The 20,786-nt window shown below is 36.0% G+C and overlaps 1 protein-coding gene and 2 long non-coding RNA genes across 4 annotated transcripts; all 3 read left to right on the top strand.

Moving 5' to 3' along the window:
* Positions 1-3,680: 3,680 nt before the first annotated feature.
* Positions 3,681-5,822, top strand: LOC114300201 (uncharacterized). Of its 2 annotated transcripts, XR_014347951.1 has the most exons (4): positions 3,681-3,807; positions 3,917-4,033; positions 4,759-4,812; positions 5,476-5,822. It is a non-coding gene; the product is annotated as an uncharacterized LOC114300201 (long non-coding RNA). The 2 variants fall into 2 exon arrangements; XR_014347950.1 differs by lacking the exon at positions 3,681-3,807 and having other exon boundaries at positions 3,814-4,033; positions 5,440-5,628.
* A 12-nt stretch (positions 5,823-5,834) lies between these two features.
* LOC114314823 (uncharacterized) lies at positions 5,835-7,742 on the top strand. The gene is made up of 3 exons (XR_014347952.1): positions 5,835-6,212; positions 6,291-6,339; positions 7,261-7,742. It is a non-coding gene; the product is annotated as an uncharacterized LOC114314823 (long non-coding RNA).
* Positions 7,743-10,355: 2,613 nt separating this feature from the next.
* On the top strand, positions 10,356-14,362 carry LOC114314883 (G-type lectin S-receptor-like serine/threonine-protein kinase At4g27290). Its single transcript, XM_082902053.1, has 7 exons — positions 10,356-11,716; positions 12,014-12,148; positions 12,416-12,549; positions 12,670-12,880; positions 13,193-13,436; positions 13,556-13,706; positions 13,925-14,362. The coding sequence occupies exons 1-7, from the start codon at positions 10,405-10,407 to the stop codon at positions 14,216-14,218; spliced, it is 2,481 nt and encodes an 826-aa protein (XP_082758179.1). The 5' UTR covers positions 10,356-10,404; the 3' UTR covers positions 14,219-14,362.
* Positions 14,363-20,786: the final 6,424 nt, after the last annotated feature.

The following is a 20,786-nucleotide window of genomic DNA, read 5'->3' as shown; positions in this document are numbered from 1 at the left end:
ATTCAAAAAACAAAATGATTTTTTTTAAGGGAGATTTATTAAAAAATCTTTTTTTAAGTATTTGTATCCCAATTAGTCCATAAGATATTTTTGTATTTCAATAAGTCCTATTATTTGAACATTTGATCTACCAAATCGTAACTCTCATGTTTAAAGTATTTTATGAACATTTCTACTATTACAAATATTTTTTTCATGGTTAGCAATTTAGCAATGTGAACATTCATATTTTACAATGTGAACATTCATATTGACGATGTTAACATCCACATTACCGGTGTGAACATTCACATAACAGAACATTCATATTGTAAATGTGAATATTATTAGGGGTATTTTGATAACTATGTCATCCATACGACTTATTAGAATATAAGAAAATAATATAGATTAAATAGAATATATAAAAAGGGATTTATAAAAAAGTGACATTTTTTTAACTGGATTCCAAACTCACCCTAAATTTTTATTACAAGTTTCAGGTTTCGTGTAAAGAAAAATGAACAGTCGTGACAACAAAGGTCATATAGAAGGCAATCAAGTTGATTAAATCTCTTTACCTAATCACTATTTTATTTTATTTTTTCGAAAGAGAGTTTTATTTCACGAAGAAACTTGTGCTGCCTTCTTTCAACTGAAAATATCTTTCAAAGAAAATGACTTTTTGTTTTTGTTTTTGTTTTTTTTTTTTTAGTTACCATTTTAAAAATAATAGTAATACTATGAATTGAGAAATTTTATCCTGAATTTTATCCAAATGCATCACTCTATGGCTCAATTCATTTGTATTTGAATATTATATTATACCAATTCAATCTCTACTACATAAACACACTACACAGAAAAGAAAAATGCTATGAACTCCACTTATGTACCTTGAATTTATCCTGAATGAGAGTTGTGTAGTTGAAATTAAATTTGTATAGTGTAGGGTTTATGTGTAGAATAAATTTGAACCACAAGATGATAATTCTAGGTAATTTATAGGTACTTAATTTGGAATATAGTATTACTACCTAGAAAATTTTGGATAGATTCTTTTGGTATAGTAGACTCAGGGCTAGCCTTGGGCTAAGGCCACTAAGGCTTGTGCTTTAGGCTCCAAAATTTAGCCCAAAAATAAGGTCCCCAAATTCATTAATAGTATATTCAAAATTTGAATAGGCCCAATTTATTTTTGTTGATTTAGGGCCAATCTAAAGGATTCTAAAAAATTTTGTTGAGCCCAATTTAAAAAAATATATATTTAATCATAAATGTGGTTAGGCCCAACTGACAAAAATTAATTAAAAAATATACAAGTATAGTTGGCTCAAATAATGGAATAAATAATTTTATCCTAATTTTTCTCTCATAAACTATCGGATTTTAATGAAATGAACAATTTTATCCTAATTTTTTTACCCTATGTCTTTATAATATGTTGATTGAATAAAGTTTCCCTAATTTTTTTGCCCTAATTTTGTTTCATTAAATTGTGTTCCATAATTTCTTTGCTATCAGATATCAATAGTGAGTGGATTGTGTGTTTTGTGTGGAAAATTGATTATAGTCATGTTTTCTTTTCATTTATGTTTGCTTCACACTGCTGATGAAACAAAATTATTATTCCACTTTTCAATTTAACATAATGTGAAATCATTTATGTTTGCTTCACAACTTTGTAATATTTCATTAATTAGATTTGTTGATTAATTAGTTTGTTTTATTGATTTGAACTATACCTTTGGTTGTTTTTTTATTTTTTTATTTTTTGATACTCTGGAATGAATATATTTTGATATCTATTTTGTTATCAACCAGTAATAGTGGTGCCAAAGAAGATGATTTTTTATTTTTATATTTATTTTTATGAACATAGGCTCCCTTTTTTGATTTCGTCGTAGACCCCTAAAAAACTCAAGCCACCCTGAGTAGACTTATACTAAAAATAATACGCAAACACACTACATAGAAAAATTTGGATAAATTCTTCTGAGTAAAAATAAGAAAAATGTTTGAGGGCCACAATTTTTGTGGCCACAATGACTCAAAACTGCCAAAACGATGTCGTTTTGGGTGCAAAACATGCCCAAACGACGTCGTTTTGAAAGTTTTGAGCCATTATGGCCACAAAAATTGTGGCTCTCTAACATTGTTGTAAAAATAATACGGTAATAGTTTGTAGTAATATAGATGGTTTTTGTGGATGTGTGGTGCTGGGTAGCGTGTATTGGGAATTAACTCGGCTAGAGTAATGAAAGTAAAAGTAAAATAATCAGAAAACAATAAAAATATAGAATTTATCTGATTCGTAAAATACTTGAGTTCATGGGTGAGAGAGAAATAATTCACTAACAATAATTAAAAAAAAAACAATAATAAAACAAATAAACTCTCTAATATTTTTTCCCACTCGCTAATATTGTTCCCATCTTCACACACACAAATTAATACACTTATCACTAAAATTATCCTTTTGGTACACCCGTACCAATCCATGAAAGCTCATTTTTACTCTGGCCAAGAGTAGAGGGAACATATATGAAATTCATCTGATTTTTTATCCAATATGTGATTGTGGGATAAGGAGAAAGAGATTGGAGTGTTGTTTTTGGTATGGCTAGGCGTCAGAATTGTGTTGTGTTGATCATATTTCTTTTGTATTATTTGGGATTTGCATTAGAATATTTACGACATTAGCTCAACTTATTTATTTTTTCGTATTATCTTGTTATATCATTTTAAATTCATATTGTGTTAGTTATTTTGTCCTGTCAAAAAAAATATAAATTTTTTATTTGAAATTAGTGTATGTAAACATTAAAAAAGATTCTTCATAAATTAAGTTTTATAAAACGAATTTGTACTAGATTGCATAATTATAATTCCATTTATCCAATTTAAAAAAAAATTATTTTTATTTAATTTTTGGTTTACAATTGACTCTAAAATAGTTAATAAAAAGAACAAATTATTTGAAATAAGCAAAAAACCAAAGATGCTACGTTTATCCTAAATTTGTATTTTTCATATTTTTCTATTCAATTGAATGCTGTTACATAACGACATCCTTTAGTAAAAATAGTATTAAATTATATAACTAATTCTTCATTAAATGATTTTTTTTTTATTATTATTATTGATAATTGATTATGTAGATAGGCCACTCCAACATATCCCTAAGGAGTATTGCCCCTTAGCATCTACATCATTTTTGCAAAGAACCCTACTGCACCTACATCAGGGCTGAAGCTTAGGCCCCATGTGTGCTCCAGATGCTAAAAAGTATGTTTAACCCTGAAAAAGGCTATGGAGACTCAAACCTATGCCTTGGGCGAGGGATTCGAAGGTCATATCCACTAAACCAAAAAAAATTTATCCAATAATATCTTACAACTAAAAAAATCTACATAAAAACTCCCTTCCCAAACACTCACCTTATTAAATGATTATCTGTGTCAATTTCAGACTGTGTGTTTGACACTAACTCATTTATTTGTTTATGGTAGCATCCTCATAATTGGATTCCTATAAAAATAAAAAATAAAAAAATGGGTAACTGTAGTGCACTAAGAGCATATCTAATGGCCTTATAGTCAATAAAAAATTGCAAATGAAATTTATAGGACATTTTATCCCGTTTAAAAATTGGTTATTTTAATAAATTATTTGATTTTTTACCAAAAAAAAAAAAAAAAAAAAAAAAAAAAAAAAAAAGATATGGAGAAAAGTAGAGAGAGTGATATGATAATTTGTAGTGATATTTTGACTTTTTGATTAAAATCTTAACTCCCCAAACGAAGTTTTGGATTCAATTGAAGAGGGGTGGGGAAATTGTGAATGAAATATAATTTTTTTTAAATACATTTTCTTTACATGGATGATTCTTGTTTGAATCTGCTGAACTAATGGGTCATGGTATTCTTCATTGCAGCATCTCAACAACAACCAAAGATTTCTCATGGAAGGATAGTGGACATTGTGGTGAAATCTGTTGTGGTCATCTCCCGTCTGATTATCTTCTATTTGGCAATGATAAACAGAAGAAGAGGTAAATTAACTGCTTTTTATATATATTCACCTTTCATTTGTTCTTCTTAAGGTGTTTGTTGGTTGGTTGGTAGCTAAGGTGTTTGTTGTTATGCTACCTAGGCAGACTAGTTTTATTTTACTTATTCATTATGAGAAAGCTGTTCGATTAGACCATTATCAAAATTGCACAACCCACTCAAATCTTTCACTGAACTACAAGTCTTGTTTTTCTGTTTTATTCAGAATCTCAGATCCTATGATAACTTGGTCTTTTTTTATTTCGACAAATTGGATTCATTGTATAACTGGGAAAATTAGTGGTGTGTAATGCATTTTCGCAAATTTTATGTCATTCCTAGATAGTTGGCCCTTGTTTCTGTGTCATTCCTGTAATTGAATGATGAAGTTCTAGAAGTTTCATATCTTACAAAGCCATAAGATATGTATCTGGTTCAAAATGCAAAGTTTAGTTTGCTTATCCCTCCATTCCTTCTGGTTAGTTCAAGTGTTCTTTGCATAGTTTTTGTAGAACTTGGACTCTAGGTATTAAAGGCACTGTTATGCACATTCCCCTAGTGTTAGTATTCTTTTTTATATATGAATTGTAGAGACTGTTGCTCACTGCTGCACCTACAAAATTTTGGGATGATGCTCTTCAATCCTTTTGTTCTTTTAACGTTCTAAATTATACATTCTGTTTTTAAGCTTAGATTGACTATCTTATGCATTTGATATGCTTTGCAGTCATGCAATTCTTAGGTATCTTGCTTGTGCATTTCCTGGAGTAGCTGATCACTGGTGAGAATTGTTGCTTCTTTTTTGCAATTAGTTTGCCTATAAGAACCTGTGTTATATCAGTACTTCATATTGTGTTAGATACCAATTTCAGACACGAGACAACATAGCATGGGTGTGGTATATGTACACATGCCCTACAGTTTTGTCTGTCAAGACATAGGGAGAACATTCTTGGTTTCCTCAGATTCCTTACAATATGTTAACTCAATTTTAAAATTAGGGAAGACACCTACTTCCTGTAGTTAAGCTTGGTGGTGTTCACACCCTTGAATCTGGTTCAAGTTTTTCTAGGAGCTTGGAACTATATTAATTTGCAACTTAGCTAAACAGTAACCTCCTGTAACTTGCCCATTTTTGAAAACTGAAGTTTCCATATATGATATCCTGTCTCATGAACACTTCAGCTTCCCAGGGTATAGGAGAACCAAACAGGACAAGCTCAACAATTTTGCCATGTTTATATCCTAAAATTTTGAGGTTTGATAAATATGAGATATGATGTTCACTTAATGTACTTTTCGTTTTTTTACAAAATGCATGTCTATTTCACCTGTGGTATTCATTTCGCATCCCAAAGCTGTTCTGTACTTGTGTCTCATATTTGATTCTAATATTTATATTCTGCAGCCTGGTTCTTAACAATGTTTTCTGTTCATTCTTAAGGGTATCCATCTGATCTATTCAAAAGGTCAAAGATCGAATCAGTGTTGGATTGGCATCACTCTAATTTACGCCGTGGCACAGGTATTTTATTCCCAATGTTTTGGTATAGTAATTTTTCACCCTTTTATTTATTTTCTAAGGTCTATGTCATTCTTGATTAATCTTTCCTTTTCACCTACTTATGTTCTAAATACTATTCTTGCACCTGTACTTGGCCTTCAATTGAATCCACGAGCTGCTGCTGAAGGTGAAAAACTATTGTTTGCATCACTTGCAAAGATTGAATCTATTTGGTTGAAGGGGAATGGTCAGTTTTTGCTGGGAAGCTCTCAGTAGTTCGAGTGGAGGCATAATTATTCTCTCACATCAATTAAAAGTCTTTTATTTTGCCATCTTGAGATTGAAAATCCATAAAAGTTTCATGAAGTTTGAAAAAGCAAGTTTTGCAGTGTATCTTGTTAATATTAATTGACTGACTTTAGCTTTGTGTGTGCTCAAAGCCTTGGAAACCTACCTTTTCCAACAACATATTTATTTTTAAGTTATTATTATTGTATTGCTATTTAGTAATACAACCTTGCTTTGGACTAATTGCTAATAGATATGGAATCTTGATTAGAATAATTATGGTTGGTAAGCCTCTTATTGAACGATAGGTTGTGGATTCGCTTAGTAGTCATCCCACTGTTCAGCCAATGCCACATCAGCAACAATCTCATACATTTTCATCTCAAGAGGTGAGCAATCATTTAATCAAAGCCTTTTTGACAATGCAAGACCTTATTAATTAAAATACTTGTTCTTATTAAATGTAGGTTCACCTTTCAAAGAAAGAGAAGAACAAGAACAAGAAGAACTAACAAGGTAAAAGTACCTACATCGCAAGTTTTTAATTTCTGAACTTTCTAAATCTATTAAGACATTTTTTTGGTTCTGTTTTGCTGCCTATGCTTTCTAACTAGATGGGATTACTTACTCATGCTGAAAATTGACTCTTGGAGAAGAAACAATATCGTTATATGCAGAATTGTGAATCTGGAATAAAAACTGATTAATCAGAACTGCTGCTAGAAATGATACTTTTGGAATGTTTGTTTCTCTTCTGATGGTGAATCACAGGTAGTATAAACTTGCTGATATTGGCTTGTTTTAAAATGGTAAAAGATTTGCATAGTGCTTATTCTTCCTATTTTGGGACTTTTTTTTTCTCCTTCACTCTGATTTTTCCTCTTTTTTTTATATTATTTATTTTTTAAAATTTATTGTACTGATTGCTACTATGAACCTGGTAAACCTTTTATTACTAGATTCATTTTGAATTGTTGTGCTATCATTTTCTTTCTTCATGTGAGCATGGGGCAGAAGATTTTGCTATCTGCATTTTGGTTATTATATATAGTCAATTGGATTTGGTGGTTGCTTGGATGATTTTCGTCATCTAGTTCCTAACTATTTTTTTACTGTGAAACGGTCCTCTTGGAAATGATGACCATTCCGTGGCAAGAGATTGTCATGACCATGTTAAAGTGGCAAGAGTATATGACAGTGTGATCTATTCATTGGCAAGAGATTGTCATCAGGATGACTATTCCTTGGCAAGAGATTGTCATGACCATATTATGCCAGTGATTACAGGGTTTTTGGAATTAAAATTGAACTTTTGCATGTATAGAGTCAGTTTTCCATTAAATTTTCAACGAACTACCTTCCAGTGTGATCTAGCATCTTGTGTCTGTATGATTGACTTGGTAAACATCATGTTTTCACTGTGCTTGAACCTTGCAGGTGATTGCTTTTAGTGATGAGGAGGCAGTGAGATTTCAATCTACTTTCTTACTAATTGGTTGTAACGCTGCTTGTTCTAAGTAAACTGACAAGTAGACTTTGTTCAGTGGTCTGACAGTGCAAAATGTTCTAAAAGAGAACTCTATAGAAATTTCCGAGGAAAGTTTTTTTGAGCTAAAGTATGATCCGGAGTCAGCCCGTGTTGAATATCCTGTGGTTATTCAAGCTACACAACTTTCTCTGTTTGGTTTCAATTTGGGAATGTTTGTTGAAAAAATTTCAAAAAAAATTAAACACTAGTTTGGTGGGGGAAAAAAATTGAAAATATCTTAAACACTCGTCATTTTCATATGTTTTTCTCTTTTGTACTAACGTTATATTGTAACTTCTAGGCAGTTCATATTAATATTTGGAAGAGTATTGTTATATTTTTCAAATTTGTATTTGCATTCATGTTAACATAGCAAATGCGTGTTTTAGTTGCCTTTGTTACTGATGGTGTGACATGTGTGTAGCTACTTTTCTCTTTGTGCTTTGGCATTAATATTCTTAGTAATCTTTTGTAGCTTATTTTTTGTGTTAAATGGGGGAGTGGTGAGGGAGAAAAGAGGGTAATGTTATTTTGTGGCTTTGTATACAAAGTAGTAATTTTTTTATTGAGAATTGTGAATTCAATTTTTGGATATATTATTTTGTGGGTAATGGTAATTTGATATTGAATGGGAAAGTGAATTAACGCTGTATTTGCTATTTGAATAGGAATTATTATTTCATATTACTGCTATTCAGTTTTATTATAGGTATTCTTTTAGTTCAATCATATAAAATTAGCACAATTTAAAAAATAAAAAAAAAAAGATAACATGGCGTTTTTAAAAACGCCACTATCATACTAACGGTTGGAATTTTTTTAAATTAATAAAACCTATGACGGCGTTTTAAAAGCGTCACTAAAATCATAATGTTGTCATAGTACCGTTAGGATAGGACATTTGGCAGCGTTTTTAAAAATGCCGCCTATACTAATATAGCTACGTTTTCCAAACGTTATAAAGTTATAGTGATGGCTGCGTTATCGGCGTTTGGTACTAAATGTCACAAAAAGAATTAGAGAAGTTTTTTTACACCTATAGCGGCGTTTTTTAAACGTCGCTAAATGTGTATTTTCTAGTAGTGTATATTTTGATAATTTTAATCATTTATATATAGAATCCTATATGTAGATTATTGTAATAACATGATGTCATCATATTTATCGTCAATTGTCTATCTTTTTTATGGGAAATAGATTAAAATTATTGAATTAATTTAATTTTTTTTTATATAAATAATCTATACGGAGGAGCCAAAAAAAAAATAAAATTAAATCAACACAATATGACTCAGGATAGACTTCATGTGTCCAATAGGCACTCTCCAATTCAAATAGTGGTTGGGATAGAATCATCTCCCATGGGTTACACAATTGGAATGTGGGGGCAGGGAGTGATATATAGAAAAAAAAAATAATGTTCAAGTCAGGGTGAAGCCTTTAACCTCTTCTCTGCTTCTGTTACACCTATCAAAAGACTTTCTGGTAAAAAATATTTTGGGACCCATATTAATAATTGTCAATTTTAGTTAGCTTTGAATTTTCATCCTAAAAGCAAAAATGTGAAGTCCATTTGTGTAGCATTAATTTCCTGTTACGCTATAGACTAGCCACTTTTTATACATTTAAAAATAGAAAAGACAACCAATATGATCATTTTATTAATAATGCTTCCCATTGCACTCTAACATGATCATTTTATTAATAAACTCTCTGTTGATGGTTATTATTCTTACTTTTCCGCATTTAAATGACATCAAATTACTGGTCTCTTCATCATGTTGGACAACTTCTCCCCAAATTTTACCAATCTCTTTGAAGGCAATATATAATTGTGTATTTTGACTTTTTAATTATTTTAGTCAAAAAAACCAGCACCCAAATGGTGCCTAAGTGTGCACCTAGCTCGCCTAGGCTCGGAACTTTTTCAAAATTTGTATGGTTTTTGATGTTTGTTAAAAGGTTCGGTAAAGACTCGATAAAATAAACCAACATGTCTAAAGTCTTTAAAAAAAATAAAAAATAAAAAAAAAAACCTAATCTAAACACGTATTAAAAAGGGTTATATGTTATTTGGTTTAATATTTAATATTTTTTTGTGATAAGAACAAGCGTTGTAAAAATTGCCGGCATCAAAAGAGTTGTCAGAAAGTTGTTTGAAAGTCGCCAACTGCGGATGGTGGTGAGGTGAACAGATAGGTGACTAAATATGTGACGTTGATAGATGAGAAAATTCTCCGATATGTAATGTACACCATATGCTCTCCACAAAATTACGTAAGTTTTTATGAATTTACATAAGTGACCTTACAAAAATGTATAAGTTGAATACAAATTTGCATAATCATGGAAGGTTTCACAAATTTTCTCGACTTTGTATTCAACTTAGCATTTTTGTGAGATACCTATGTAAGTTTGTAAAAACTTATATAATTTTATATAGGGTTGCATATGATATACATTGCACACCGGAACATTGGCAAGATAGCTAACATTTGTATATAGGTAAATTTTAGACAAATAAGTATCTTTTTGGATAGATGAATGCAAATATAATGTATTTAACTATGCAAAATCTACCGATGTGATAATTATTAAGTTGAAATGAATAGACTGATTACATTTACATAGTGGATTTATCATATTATTTCCATATCAGTGCCTCTAATTAATGGAGCCCCTAGAATCAGAATTGAAACGGTCCTAAAGCAATCAAAAAAGACCATTCTACATCAGCATTGCAAAAAAAAAAAGAAAAAGACTTGACCCATGCGCAACTATTCATCTTATTAATTTATAATTTTATAATTGATTAGTATTATTTGATCAGAGGGTAATGCAAGGAGTCCAACTATTCAATCACTTTCAATTTTAAGTCAATGAACCCAATTTTTCTCCATCATGCCGAGTCAATTCCATTGACTATATAAACCCAACAATAATATATTAACATCCAACAACCCATCCTCAAAACATAAAAAAATAAAAATTGACAATGTGGGCATTTTACAAGAAGGCTTCCCTCAATCACAAAGAAATTTCAAACCAAAACTATGAAACCTGAAAAATGGGTCTTCAATGCAAGATTATTCCCTCTGTTTCTTTTCTTTGGACTTTGCAATTCCACTGACACCATGACTTCAACCCAACCCATCAAAGACGGTGACCTTCTAGTCTCCAACGGTGAGACCTTCGCACTTGGATTTTTTAGTCCGGGAAATGGAACATCCAATCGTAGGTATGTTGGAATATGGTACTACAAGATCCCCGAACAAACCGTTGTTTGGGTTGCCAATCGAGACAACCCAATCAATGGTATGTCCGGAGCACTGGCTATCGACCAACATGGAAACCTTGTCATCTACGGCGACAATTCCCAAAATATTGTTACTAAAACATTTTGGCAGACAAATGTTTCGGCAAGCAGTTCTAATTCAGCTCGGCTCTTGGATTCAGGTAATTTGGTGCTGTTTCAAGGAGGTGATGATACCAATGGAAGTAGTAGTACTAGTAGTGTTGTTGCGTGGCAAAGTTTTGATTATCCTACTCATACTATGCTACCAAACATGAAACTTGGGCTGGATCGGAGGACCGGTTTAAACCGGTTCCTGACATCTTGGAAATCACACGATGACCCTGGCACTGGGGAGTATTCCTTCCGGAGGGACACCCGTGGGTTGCCCCAGTCATTCGTGCTCAAGGGCTCGGCCCGAATTTGGCGAACCGGGCCATGGATTGGTAACAAATGGAGTGGCACACCAAAGTTACTTAATTACATATTCAATGTCAGTTATATTGACAACAACGAAGAGTTTTCTGTGATGTATAGTCTCATTAATGCCTCAGTCATGTCGATGATGTTCTTGGATGAATTTGGGTATTTACAACGGTATACGTGGCACGAGGACAAGGCTAGTTGGGTCTGGTTCATGTCAGCCCCGAAGGAACCATGTGATTTTTACGGACGATGTGGTCCTTATGGTAATTGTGACCCGAACAATGGGGAAAAGTTTGACTGCACGTGCCTCCCGGGATATGAGCCCAGGTCAGCACGTGACTGGTATTTGGAAGATGGGTCAGCCGGATGCAAGAGGAAACGTGGTGGGACAATTTCCATGTGTAATAATGGTGAAGGGTTCGTTAAGGTTGCACGTGTAAAGGTTCCTGATACCTCGGAGGTGGCATATTCGGATGTCAACCTGAGCAAGGAAGTATGTGAAGACAAGTGTTTGAGAAATTGTTCATGCTCGGCTTACATTAGTGACGGAGGCATTTGCATCACATGGTATGGGAATTTGATGGATACTAGAGTGTTCTCTAATGGCGGATCGGACTTGTACGTACGGGTGGATGCAGTCGAATTAGGTATGTTAAATTATTAGCTCATGATGAATTTTTAATAGTAAGTTCCATTTTTGTGCCAAGAAAAATGAACAATTGTGACCACAAAAGTCATATACAAGACAATCAAAGTTAATTAAATCTCTTCATCTAATCAATTATTTTATTTTATTTTTTAAAGAGGGTTTTTTTCCACAAACTTACTTAAGTTGGGTTTATTACACCAAAATTTATGTTGTAGAAGAAAATATGAGCTACAAGCCTACAACAGCGAGTGAGTTGTGTATGGGTTTTTTATTTATTTTTTATTTTTTTAAGCAGCTCAACAATATTCAAAGAAGCCCAGAAGTTTACATGGAAAGGTAGTGGCCATTGTAGTGACATCTATTGTGGTCATGTCGCTTCTGATTATGATCCCCTTGGTGTATTGGTTGGTGATTATAAAGAGAAGAAGAGGTAAAAGAAGCTGCATTTTCATTCATTTTGCATTTGTTCCTATTAAGGTGTTTGTTGGTTTGTTAGTGTTTGTTGTTATGCTTCTTAGGCAGGCTTTAGCTTATTTTAAGGTGGTTGTTGGTTTGTAGCGAATGTGTTTGTTGTGTTATGCTTCTTAGGGAGGCTTAGCTTATTTTAGTCGGAAGTGCTGGTTATTTTTTGCTCTCAATTGCATAACAAAACTTGACAAGCATTAAATTTTTTGTGCTTTGTGATTAACTGAGGCAGGAGACGACATTCAAATCAGTGATGAAGAAAAAGTAGAATTATCCATCTTTGATATGGACACCATTAGCAGGGCAACTAACAAGTTTTGTGATGCAAATAAAATTGGAGAAGGTGGTTTTGGGCCTGTTTACAAGGTAAGTTTATTCCATTCATACACTAGCTATTTTAGTCGACAAATGAAATCCTTCACAAGGAAAACATACTATAATCTTTCGCATGATGATCAAACTAAATCTTTATATTGTTTATCATAGGGCCTGCTATCAACTGGAAAGGAAATAGCTGTCAAACGGCTCTCAACTATCTCAAAACAAGGTCTTAGTGAATTTAATAGTGAAGTGACTTTGATTGCTAAACTTCAACACCGTAATCTGGTTAGGCTTTTGGGATGCTGCATCCATGAAGAAGAAAGAATGTTAATTTACGAGTACATGCCCAATGGAAGCTTGGATTCTCTCATTTTTGGTTTGCCCTCTGGACCTTCCTCTTCTATATCTTGTTTGCTTGAAATTCATATTTGACCAACCAAAGAGAAAATATCCTATGATAATGTGAGCCGCCATGATATATATCACTGTCAATATCACTGGGTATTCTTGTTCACTAGTTTCTTAATAATTATTCATCAAATAATGAAATTGATTACGAGTATATCCAAGTAGGTGGTGGAACAGAACAGTTAAAGAAAAATCAATGGCGTAAGTCATTTTTGAAATAGATATAAATTTTAAAATCTTATAAATGAATGAAAACCTTAAGCCACTTTATTCAAAGCAGGTGTAGAAAGCATAAGAAGTAAATCACTCACATGGAGGAAACGCTTAGATATTATTGTCGGGATTGCTCAAGGAGTTCTTTATCTACATCGAGATTCAAGATTGAGAATTATTCATAGGGATCTCAAAGCTAGCAATGTCTTATTGGATTGTGAGATGAATCCTAAAGTTTCAGATTTTGGTCTGGCTAGGGCCTTCGGAGGAGATCAATCATCCGTAAGGACAAGAAGGGTGGTTGGAACTTAGTAAGTGGAATACTCTTTTTCCTTGTACAAGCTTAGCTAAGAGAAGTCACTAGATTTTTGAGTACATCTCTAAAGCTCGTTTTGCACTAATTTCTAAATTGTTTGGTAATGGTATGCAGCGGTTACATGCCACCGGAATATGCAATTGAAGGCCTCTTTTCAATGAAATCTGATGTCTTTAGTTTTGGAGTTATGGTCTTAGAAATATTGAGTGGTAAAAGCAATAGGCGGTTCCATCATCCAGACCATTATCTTAACCTTCTTGGACATGTAAGTTCATCTTGTTTGGTTATGTTTTTGTATTTTTATTTTTTGTTCAAAAACACCCATAAGTTTCATATCATTTTCATTTTGTGAGAAAATAGTATTCGACACAACTTTTTGTTGTTCCTTGAAAATCAAGTTGTTTAATTTATTTCAAATAGCTTTCAAATTGAAAGAAAAGAAAAACACAATAAAACAAGTCTATTTGGATTGAATCATTTCAGGCGTGGACACTTTGGACTGAAGGAAAGGCATGTGAGCTATTAGATCCACTGGTAGACGGTTCATTTCCAATGTCAGAGGTATTAAGGTGCATACAGATTGGTCTTCTTTGCGTGCAAAAATATCCTGAAGACAGGCCAACTATGTCAACTGTGCTTTTAATGTTGATTACTGAGACTATATTGTTGTCCCAACCAAAAGAACCTGGTTTTTATATAGAGAGAAAAACTAGTGACGCAAATTATATGTTAGCTCAGAGTAATGAGATGACTATATCACAACTAGAGGCTCGATAAAGCTGTTAGAAAATTTTAGTTGTGAATATATACTACAATCACTACTACCAATGTAAACAAATCACTACTACAAAACAAATGAATAAAATGGTCAAATAGGCAAATTTGTCAATTGAAAATAAAGTAGAAGATTTGGCTTGTGATTATGTGAAATGTGAAATCATTGCCCTAAAGATGTAATTGTTGTTCGCATGGTTGGTGAAACAAAGAAAGAAAAAGAAGTGTCCCTTACAGCTTCTCTATGATTCAACACAAAATCATGAATTCTATCCTTCACAATCTCATAAAATACCGCCCGTCCATGCCTAACGGCACTGAATAACCCTTCAACGCCAAGTATTTTCCTTATTGGAAAATGACGAGTAAACCAATCCTAAAACAATCAAAAGAACACCATCATGCAAAGAGACTTTAGTCCATGTGCAACTTCTCTATATAAAGTGATTGCAACTGTATTTGATTTTTGGGAATCACCTTTTATAAGGTTTAACAAAAATATAGTTAGTTTGATACTTTATTAGATAATTATAATATTTTTTTTTTTTTAGTAAAGGTTAAAGTGATTGAAAATAATGCAAATGATAGTTAGACACTAAGGCCAAGTTTGAGAAGACTAAAAAAGTGCACTTTTTGTCTTTTTGGACTAAAAAATTGAGGTTGAAAATATGGATGTTTGGGTTAACTTTTTGACTTTTTATTGAAAAATGTGTAATAAAAAATTATAAAAATTGATTTGTAGGGAAAAATTTGAATTGGGAGTTGTGCAGCCGTAATTGTTGACTTTTGGTGAATAGTGTTAACTTTTTAGCTTTTTGAGTAACTTTTTAACTTTTTGGCTTTTTTGGATCTTCCCAAACTTGCCCTGAGATAAAAGATAAATAAAGATAAATATACATATTTTAGTAAAAAAATAGATGATAATATCATTTTTTTTACTTATACAACTAATGAATGAAGAAGAGCGTAATTGTTATGCTAATTAAAAGTTTAAGGGAGACTAGTATAATTATATTAAAAATATAAAGTTAACTGTAATTTTTTTCAAATCTCAGAAAAGATGAATGTAATTTATCTTAATTTTTATTTATTTATTTATTTATCACAATGGATGTGGTTGCAAATGCATGTTATTTCAAAAACTTCAATGTTGAAAATTGATAATGCAATATGGTCAATGGTGGATGGGTCGGACTCATTTGCACCTTCAACGGGTCTTCTGGTTGTCAAATCCTTGATGTTGGCCTGCACAAAGGTCCAAAGGGGAGTAGTTCCCTCGTGGACACTCCGATGATCAAGTTAGGTTAGGTAGAGAAGCAATGATAGATAGTGGTTGATTTGAGAGAGTAGAAGAAGAAGAGGAAGAATACCATATAACCCCTCAAACGTACCTCGGAAGCTTCCTTATGTCCCTTGCCCATCATTCCTTTGTTCATTCCAAGCTATCTTATTGGCCGAAAGTTTATAACCTAGTTACCATCGTTCATGATGATTCTGCATACTCCAGCATGAAGGGTTTTACTGCATTTAATGCTATAATGGCCTCATTAAATGGCTGATGTGTGGGTGCAATAACTTTGTAAGATATTTGTTTGCTTATGTGGTTAATGCGACTGCTTGGAAGGATTGGGATAGGAGTGGATTGAGTCTATCTGGGCCGTAAGCTGGACCTTAGGCCGTGGGCTAGGCCCTCCTGGGCCATGCCCATAAAAAATATTTGTTAATCTTTTGTATCATCCGCCATGCATGATATCTACTGCCGAAAACATTTAAAAAAGAAGAACAAAGTATTGGTGACTGAAAAATGTTTGGTGCAATTTATTGAGATGCTTATAATTTTTTTTACGTTAAAAATTTGTGCTAAAATATTCCTGCAGTTTTTGTTTATTACTATTACCTATGATGCAAAAATAAAAAAACAATTATCAAAAAAAGTAAGAGAAAATACTTTTAACTTCTAATCTTTTTTAATATTAATTTTATCTTATAATAAGAAGGAAACAGGGTGATAGGGTCTATTTTGGCACCCAACATGATAATCTGAGTTGTTCACTTTTTTAAATATATTGAGTAGATTATATCTGTAAAAAATTAAATTGATTGGATATCGGTAATTTTTTCATCAAATCATATTTACTTAAAAAAATCAAATTTACCATATAATATTTTTGAAAATATAAGTTAGAATAATAAGATATTTTAAATTGAGATGAAGAGAGCATAAAGTGTGACATCATTTTGTATGTGAATTCAATATAATTTTTTTTAGTATAATTAATTTTAAAAATAAATATAAACCGATCATATGAATATTAATGCTAGATAATCTTAATTATTTTACATGGATTATTTTTTTATCAAATATTATAAAATCAACAATTTAAATCATTGAAATACACCCACCATTGGCTTATCAACATGACCTCTCTAGTTAGATCCCCAAATTGAGGAGAATTCAATTTCTATTCATCTAAATCTATGTAAAATGGTTTACTCATTTTTTAATGCAACGTGGAAAAGTATAATTAACTTTCTATGGTGCCTAGGCTACAAAAAAAATAATTAAAAAAATTTGTATTAATTTTAAATACATATTGAGAGGGAGATTTATGATCTGAGATTGGGCCGTGACGTTAGCCGGACAGATTTGGGCCGAGGTATTGGGTTCCAAGATCAGGTCGTGATATTGCTCGGTAATGGCAAAGCCCACGTGGAACCGAGCATCTGATCTCGGTTCCGCGAAGGCCGGACAGGGGGAGGAACAGCCTAGATGAGGCTCCCCGGCTCATGCGTTGCAAGGTTGTAATGCACGCACCTTAACCCAGTAGGAAGGCTTGTGCTTGGAGCTTGGCCGAGAAGGTCTTTGGCTGACCGGCGTTACCAATCTCCAGCTCAGCTTCGCCGGAATACAGTTGAGCACGGCTAGAATTAAGCCCGGTAGTAGGGAACTACGACATCAACTGCACTTGGGCATGTTCAGTATGGCCGTTGATAGCCGAGATAATGTTGCCCGGCTGCCGTGCTCCCAGCAGAGTGGGCTGGCAGTTGGGTTAGGTGATGTATAGCAAGATTTGTGCTGACAGATAGGATAACAGAGCCACGTGTCGAGAGACCAATGGGAGTTGATTTAGGGCGCAGAAGGGTATATAAGCATGTCTGCGCCCCCCATATGCGAGACAGGAATACTTTGTAAGGAAATTCTTACACTCATACACTCCTCTCTCTCTCTCTCTCTATCCTAAGGTATGCGCTAACTTGATCGTCGGAGGATTTTTCTGGCCACACACCGCCGGGTAGCTCACCGTTATTTGCTCGCAGGTGACCGGATAGAAGCGGAGCTTGGAAGAAAAGAGTGCGGGCTTGCCTGAATATTTTCTCCCCGCACAATTGGCGCCGTCTGTGGGAAGTTGACAGACAAAACCTTGTCTTCCAGGCTCATCTGATCGCCGTTCATGGTAAACAACGATGAGATTCCGTTGTCTGCCATCGACGGAGCCACCCCGGAGTTTATCTGAAGGAGAGAGGGACATCCCGCCATCCTTCCAATGGCGGATTTGGAGACATTCCCCGGAGGGCAGTCGGGGGAAGCGCGGGATAAGCGCGGGAGAAGTTATGGTCATTCGCGGTGTCCAGACAGTCATTGGCGACGAAGAGAGTCACACGCCAGACGTCTGGAGCACAAGTTGAGGGACCAAGACGCCGTCATCCGGCGAATGGCGGCGGAGATGGAAGAGCTCGAGCGGCATGTTAAAGGGAAGGGTGTAGCTGGAGTGGGTGACCACAGTGAGCGCATCCCATCCCGTCGTTCAGGCGATCAGAGTCAGCGACGCACTCCGTCCATTTCTATTACCAGAAGTTACCAGGTTGGTGATTCCGACGTGCATGCAGAGAAGTTTAGCGCGCAAGATAGCACTTACCGGCCCTCACGTCCGGTGACGACGTCGAGGTACTCTTACTCCGCTCATTCAGAGGATTTGCGGGTGGTCCTAAAGGAGCGGGCTCGCCGGCGGGAAGCTCAGAGGATACCGGCGTTCCAGCGGTTATCCTACGGGGTTCACGCCAGCGAGGAGGTCGGAATGCCTCCACCCCGCCAAGCAACGCCACTCCTAGTGGATTCAGATTTGGCAAGGTTAAGTGCTACCCCTTTCTCCCTGAAAACAGAAACAACATCGCTTCCGGCAGGCTTCCACCAGCCAAAGTTCACGCTTTACGACGAGAAAACCGATCCCTACATGCATGTAAGTCATTTCCGACAGGTCATGGCCGGACATAGGCGGAATGATGCTCTTATGTGCCTCATCTTTTCGTCAAGTTTGGGCGAACTGGGCTTGAAGTGGTTTGAAAGGCTGCCGGAGAGGAGTATTGAGAGGTGGCATCAGCTGGCCGAAGCTTTGTGACGCGCTTCAAAACCAACACAAAAACACCAAAGGAAGTCGATCACTTACTGAGTGTCAAGATGGAACCGAACGACACACTGAAGGCATATAACTCCAGGTATTGGGAGACCTTCAACGAGATCTTGGATTGCCCGATCAACCTTGCAATCACGCAATACAAGCGTGGTCTCCCGGTCGGACATAGATTGCGGGACTCGCTTACCATGCACCAGCCGACATCCATGGGCCAACTCATGCAACGCATCAATGAGCATATTCGAGTTGAGGATGATGCGTCGGCGTCTACCGCGAAGTCAGTTCCGGCAGCGACAGACAAGAAGGCTGGAAAAGTGCATACAGTCGGACAGGAGTCCGGCCGATCTACTAACCGCGCTGAGGAATCGGATCGTGGATCGAGTCGGAAAAACCAAGGTAGAGGACGTCAGAATGACCGAGATGACTACCCACGGGATGACGCAGCCGATGCAAACAGGAGATTGAAAGCAAGGACCGGCATCACCACAGTCTTTAAGATTCCAATTTATCGCATACTTAGCGAAATCCGTGACGAGGAGTATGTCCGGTTTCCTGCTAAGTTGGGCGATGGACAGAAGGGCTTCAATCCGAAATACCGTTGTACATTTCACCGGGAGCGAGGCCACCGAACAGAGGACTGTTTGCCTCTAAGGCAACACTTGGAAGAGCTAGTCGCAGTCGGGCACCTGGATCTTTACATTGATTGGGGCGTTAAGGCAAATCAGGTTCCGGTTAATCCGCGGGGACCGGATGACCGAGATGCACCTCCTCAAGGGGTTATGAATGTCATCCTCGGTGGATCTCAAATACAGTGGTGGTACCGAAGAAGAATGGGAAGTGGCGGGTTTGCGTTGATTACAAGACCGTCAACCGAGCTTGTCTGAAAGATAGCTTTCCTTTGCCTAGAATTGACCAGCTCGTGGATTTGACGGCTGGACATAACAGGCTAAGTTTCTTGGATGCCTACCGTGGCTATCATCAGATTGCCATGCATGGCCCCGACCGAGAAATCACCTCATTTACTACACCAAGGGGACTCTTCTGCTACCGAGTCATGCCTTTTGGTTTGAAGAACGCCGGGGCAACTTTTCAGAGGATGGTGACCAAGATGTTTGCTCCTTTGCTGGGCCGGACAATGGAAGCTTACATTGATGATATGGTGGTTAAAAGTCGGCATCAGGCAGATCACTTGTCCGACTTGGCCGAGATGTTCGTCATTCTCAAAAAGCACAAGCTACGCCTGAATGCGTCTAAGTGTGCCTTCGGCGTGGGATCTGAAATTTTTTTGGGATTCCTAGTCACGAACCGAGGTATCGAAGCAGACCCTACACAAATCCAAGTCGTGCAAGAGTTAAAATAGCCTAGCTCGGCAAAAGACGTGCAGCATCTGGCCGGAATGGCCACCGCGCTTAATCGATTTATAAGCCGGTCATTAGATCGCTACAGCCCTTTCTTTCAGTCCTTAAAATCAAAGTTCTCCTGGGATGAAGAGTGTGACCAAGCTTTGGCCGAGCTCAAGGAGTATCTGTCTTCAGCGCCACTGTTGGTCACACCGAAGCCTGGAGAAGAGCTCTATCTTTATTTGGCCGTATCGCAGCATGCAGTCAGTGCGGTGCTTGTCCGGGCTGAAAGAATCAAGCACCTCCCCATCTTTTATGTCAGCAAAACTTTGCTACTAGCAGAGTCAAGATACTTGCCGTTGGAGAAGCTTGCTTTGGCATTAATGATGGCTTCAAGAAAGTTGGTACACTATTTCCATGCACATACCGTCATCGTCTTGACCGAGTTCCCCCTCAAAGCTTTATTCGAGCAGGCAGACTTCTCCGGTCGGATTCTTAAGTGGGCGGTCGAGTTGGGACAGTTTGATGTGAAGTTCTAGCCGTGCACTGCCATCAAAGCCCAGACTTTGGCCGACTTCGTCGCCGAATTCTCACCTGGAACTCATCCGGTATGCCCGGTCGACATTACCGCGGCAGATGATGAGGTGCACGCAAGACCATCCGGGATACAACCAGTTGGTGGAGGTAGCGACGCGGAGTTTGCACGCACCACTGAAGCACCCTCAGTTTGTACGGTTTTACCACCCGGTAATGCGATGACGGAGTTGAGTATCACCGACCAACCTACCCTATCCGGTCCCGCATCACCAAGGGGGGAAG

This window comes from Camellia sinensis, chromosome 13 (assembly GCF_055761805.1).
Source record: "Camellia sinensis isolate YWXY chromosome 13, ASM5576180v1, whole genome shotgun sequence".
Classification (NCBI taxonomy): Eukaryota; Viridiplantae; Streptophyta; class Magnoliopsida; order Ericales; family Theaceae; genus Camellia; species Camellia sinensis.
This window is presented reverse-complemented; position numbering and strand designations above follow the sequence as displayed.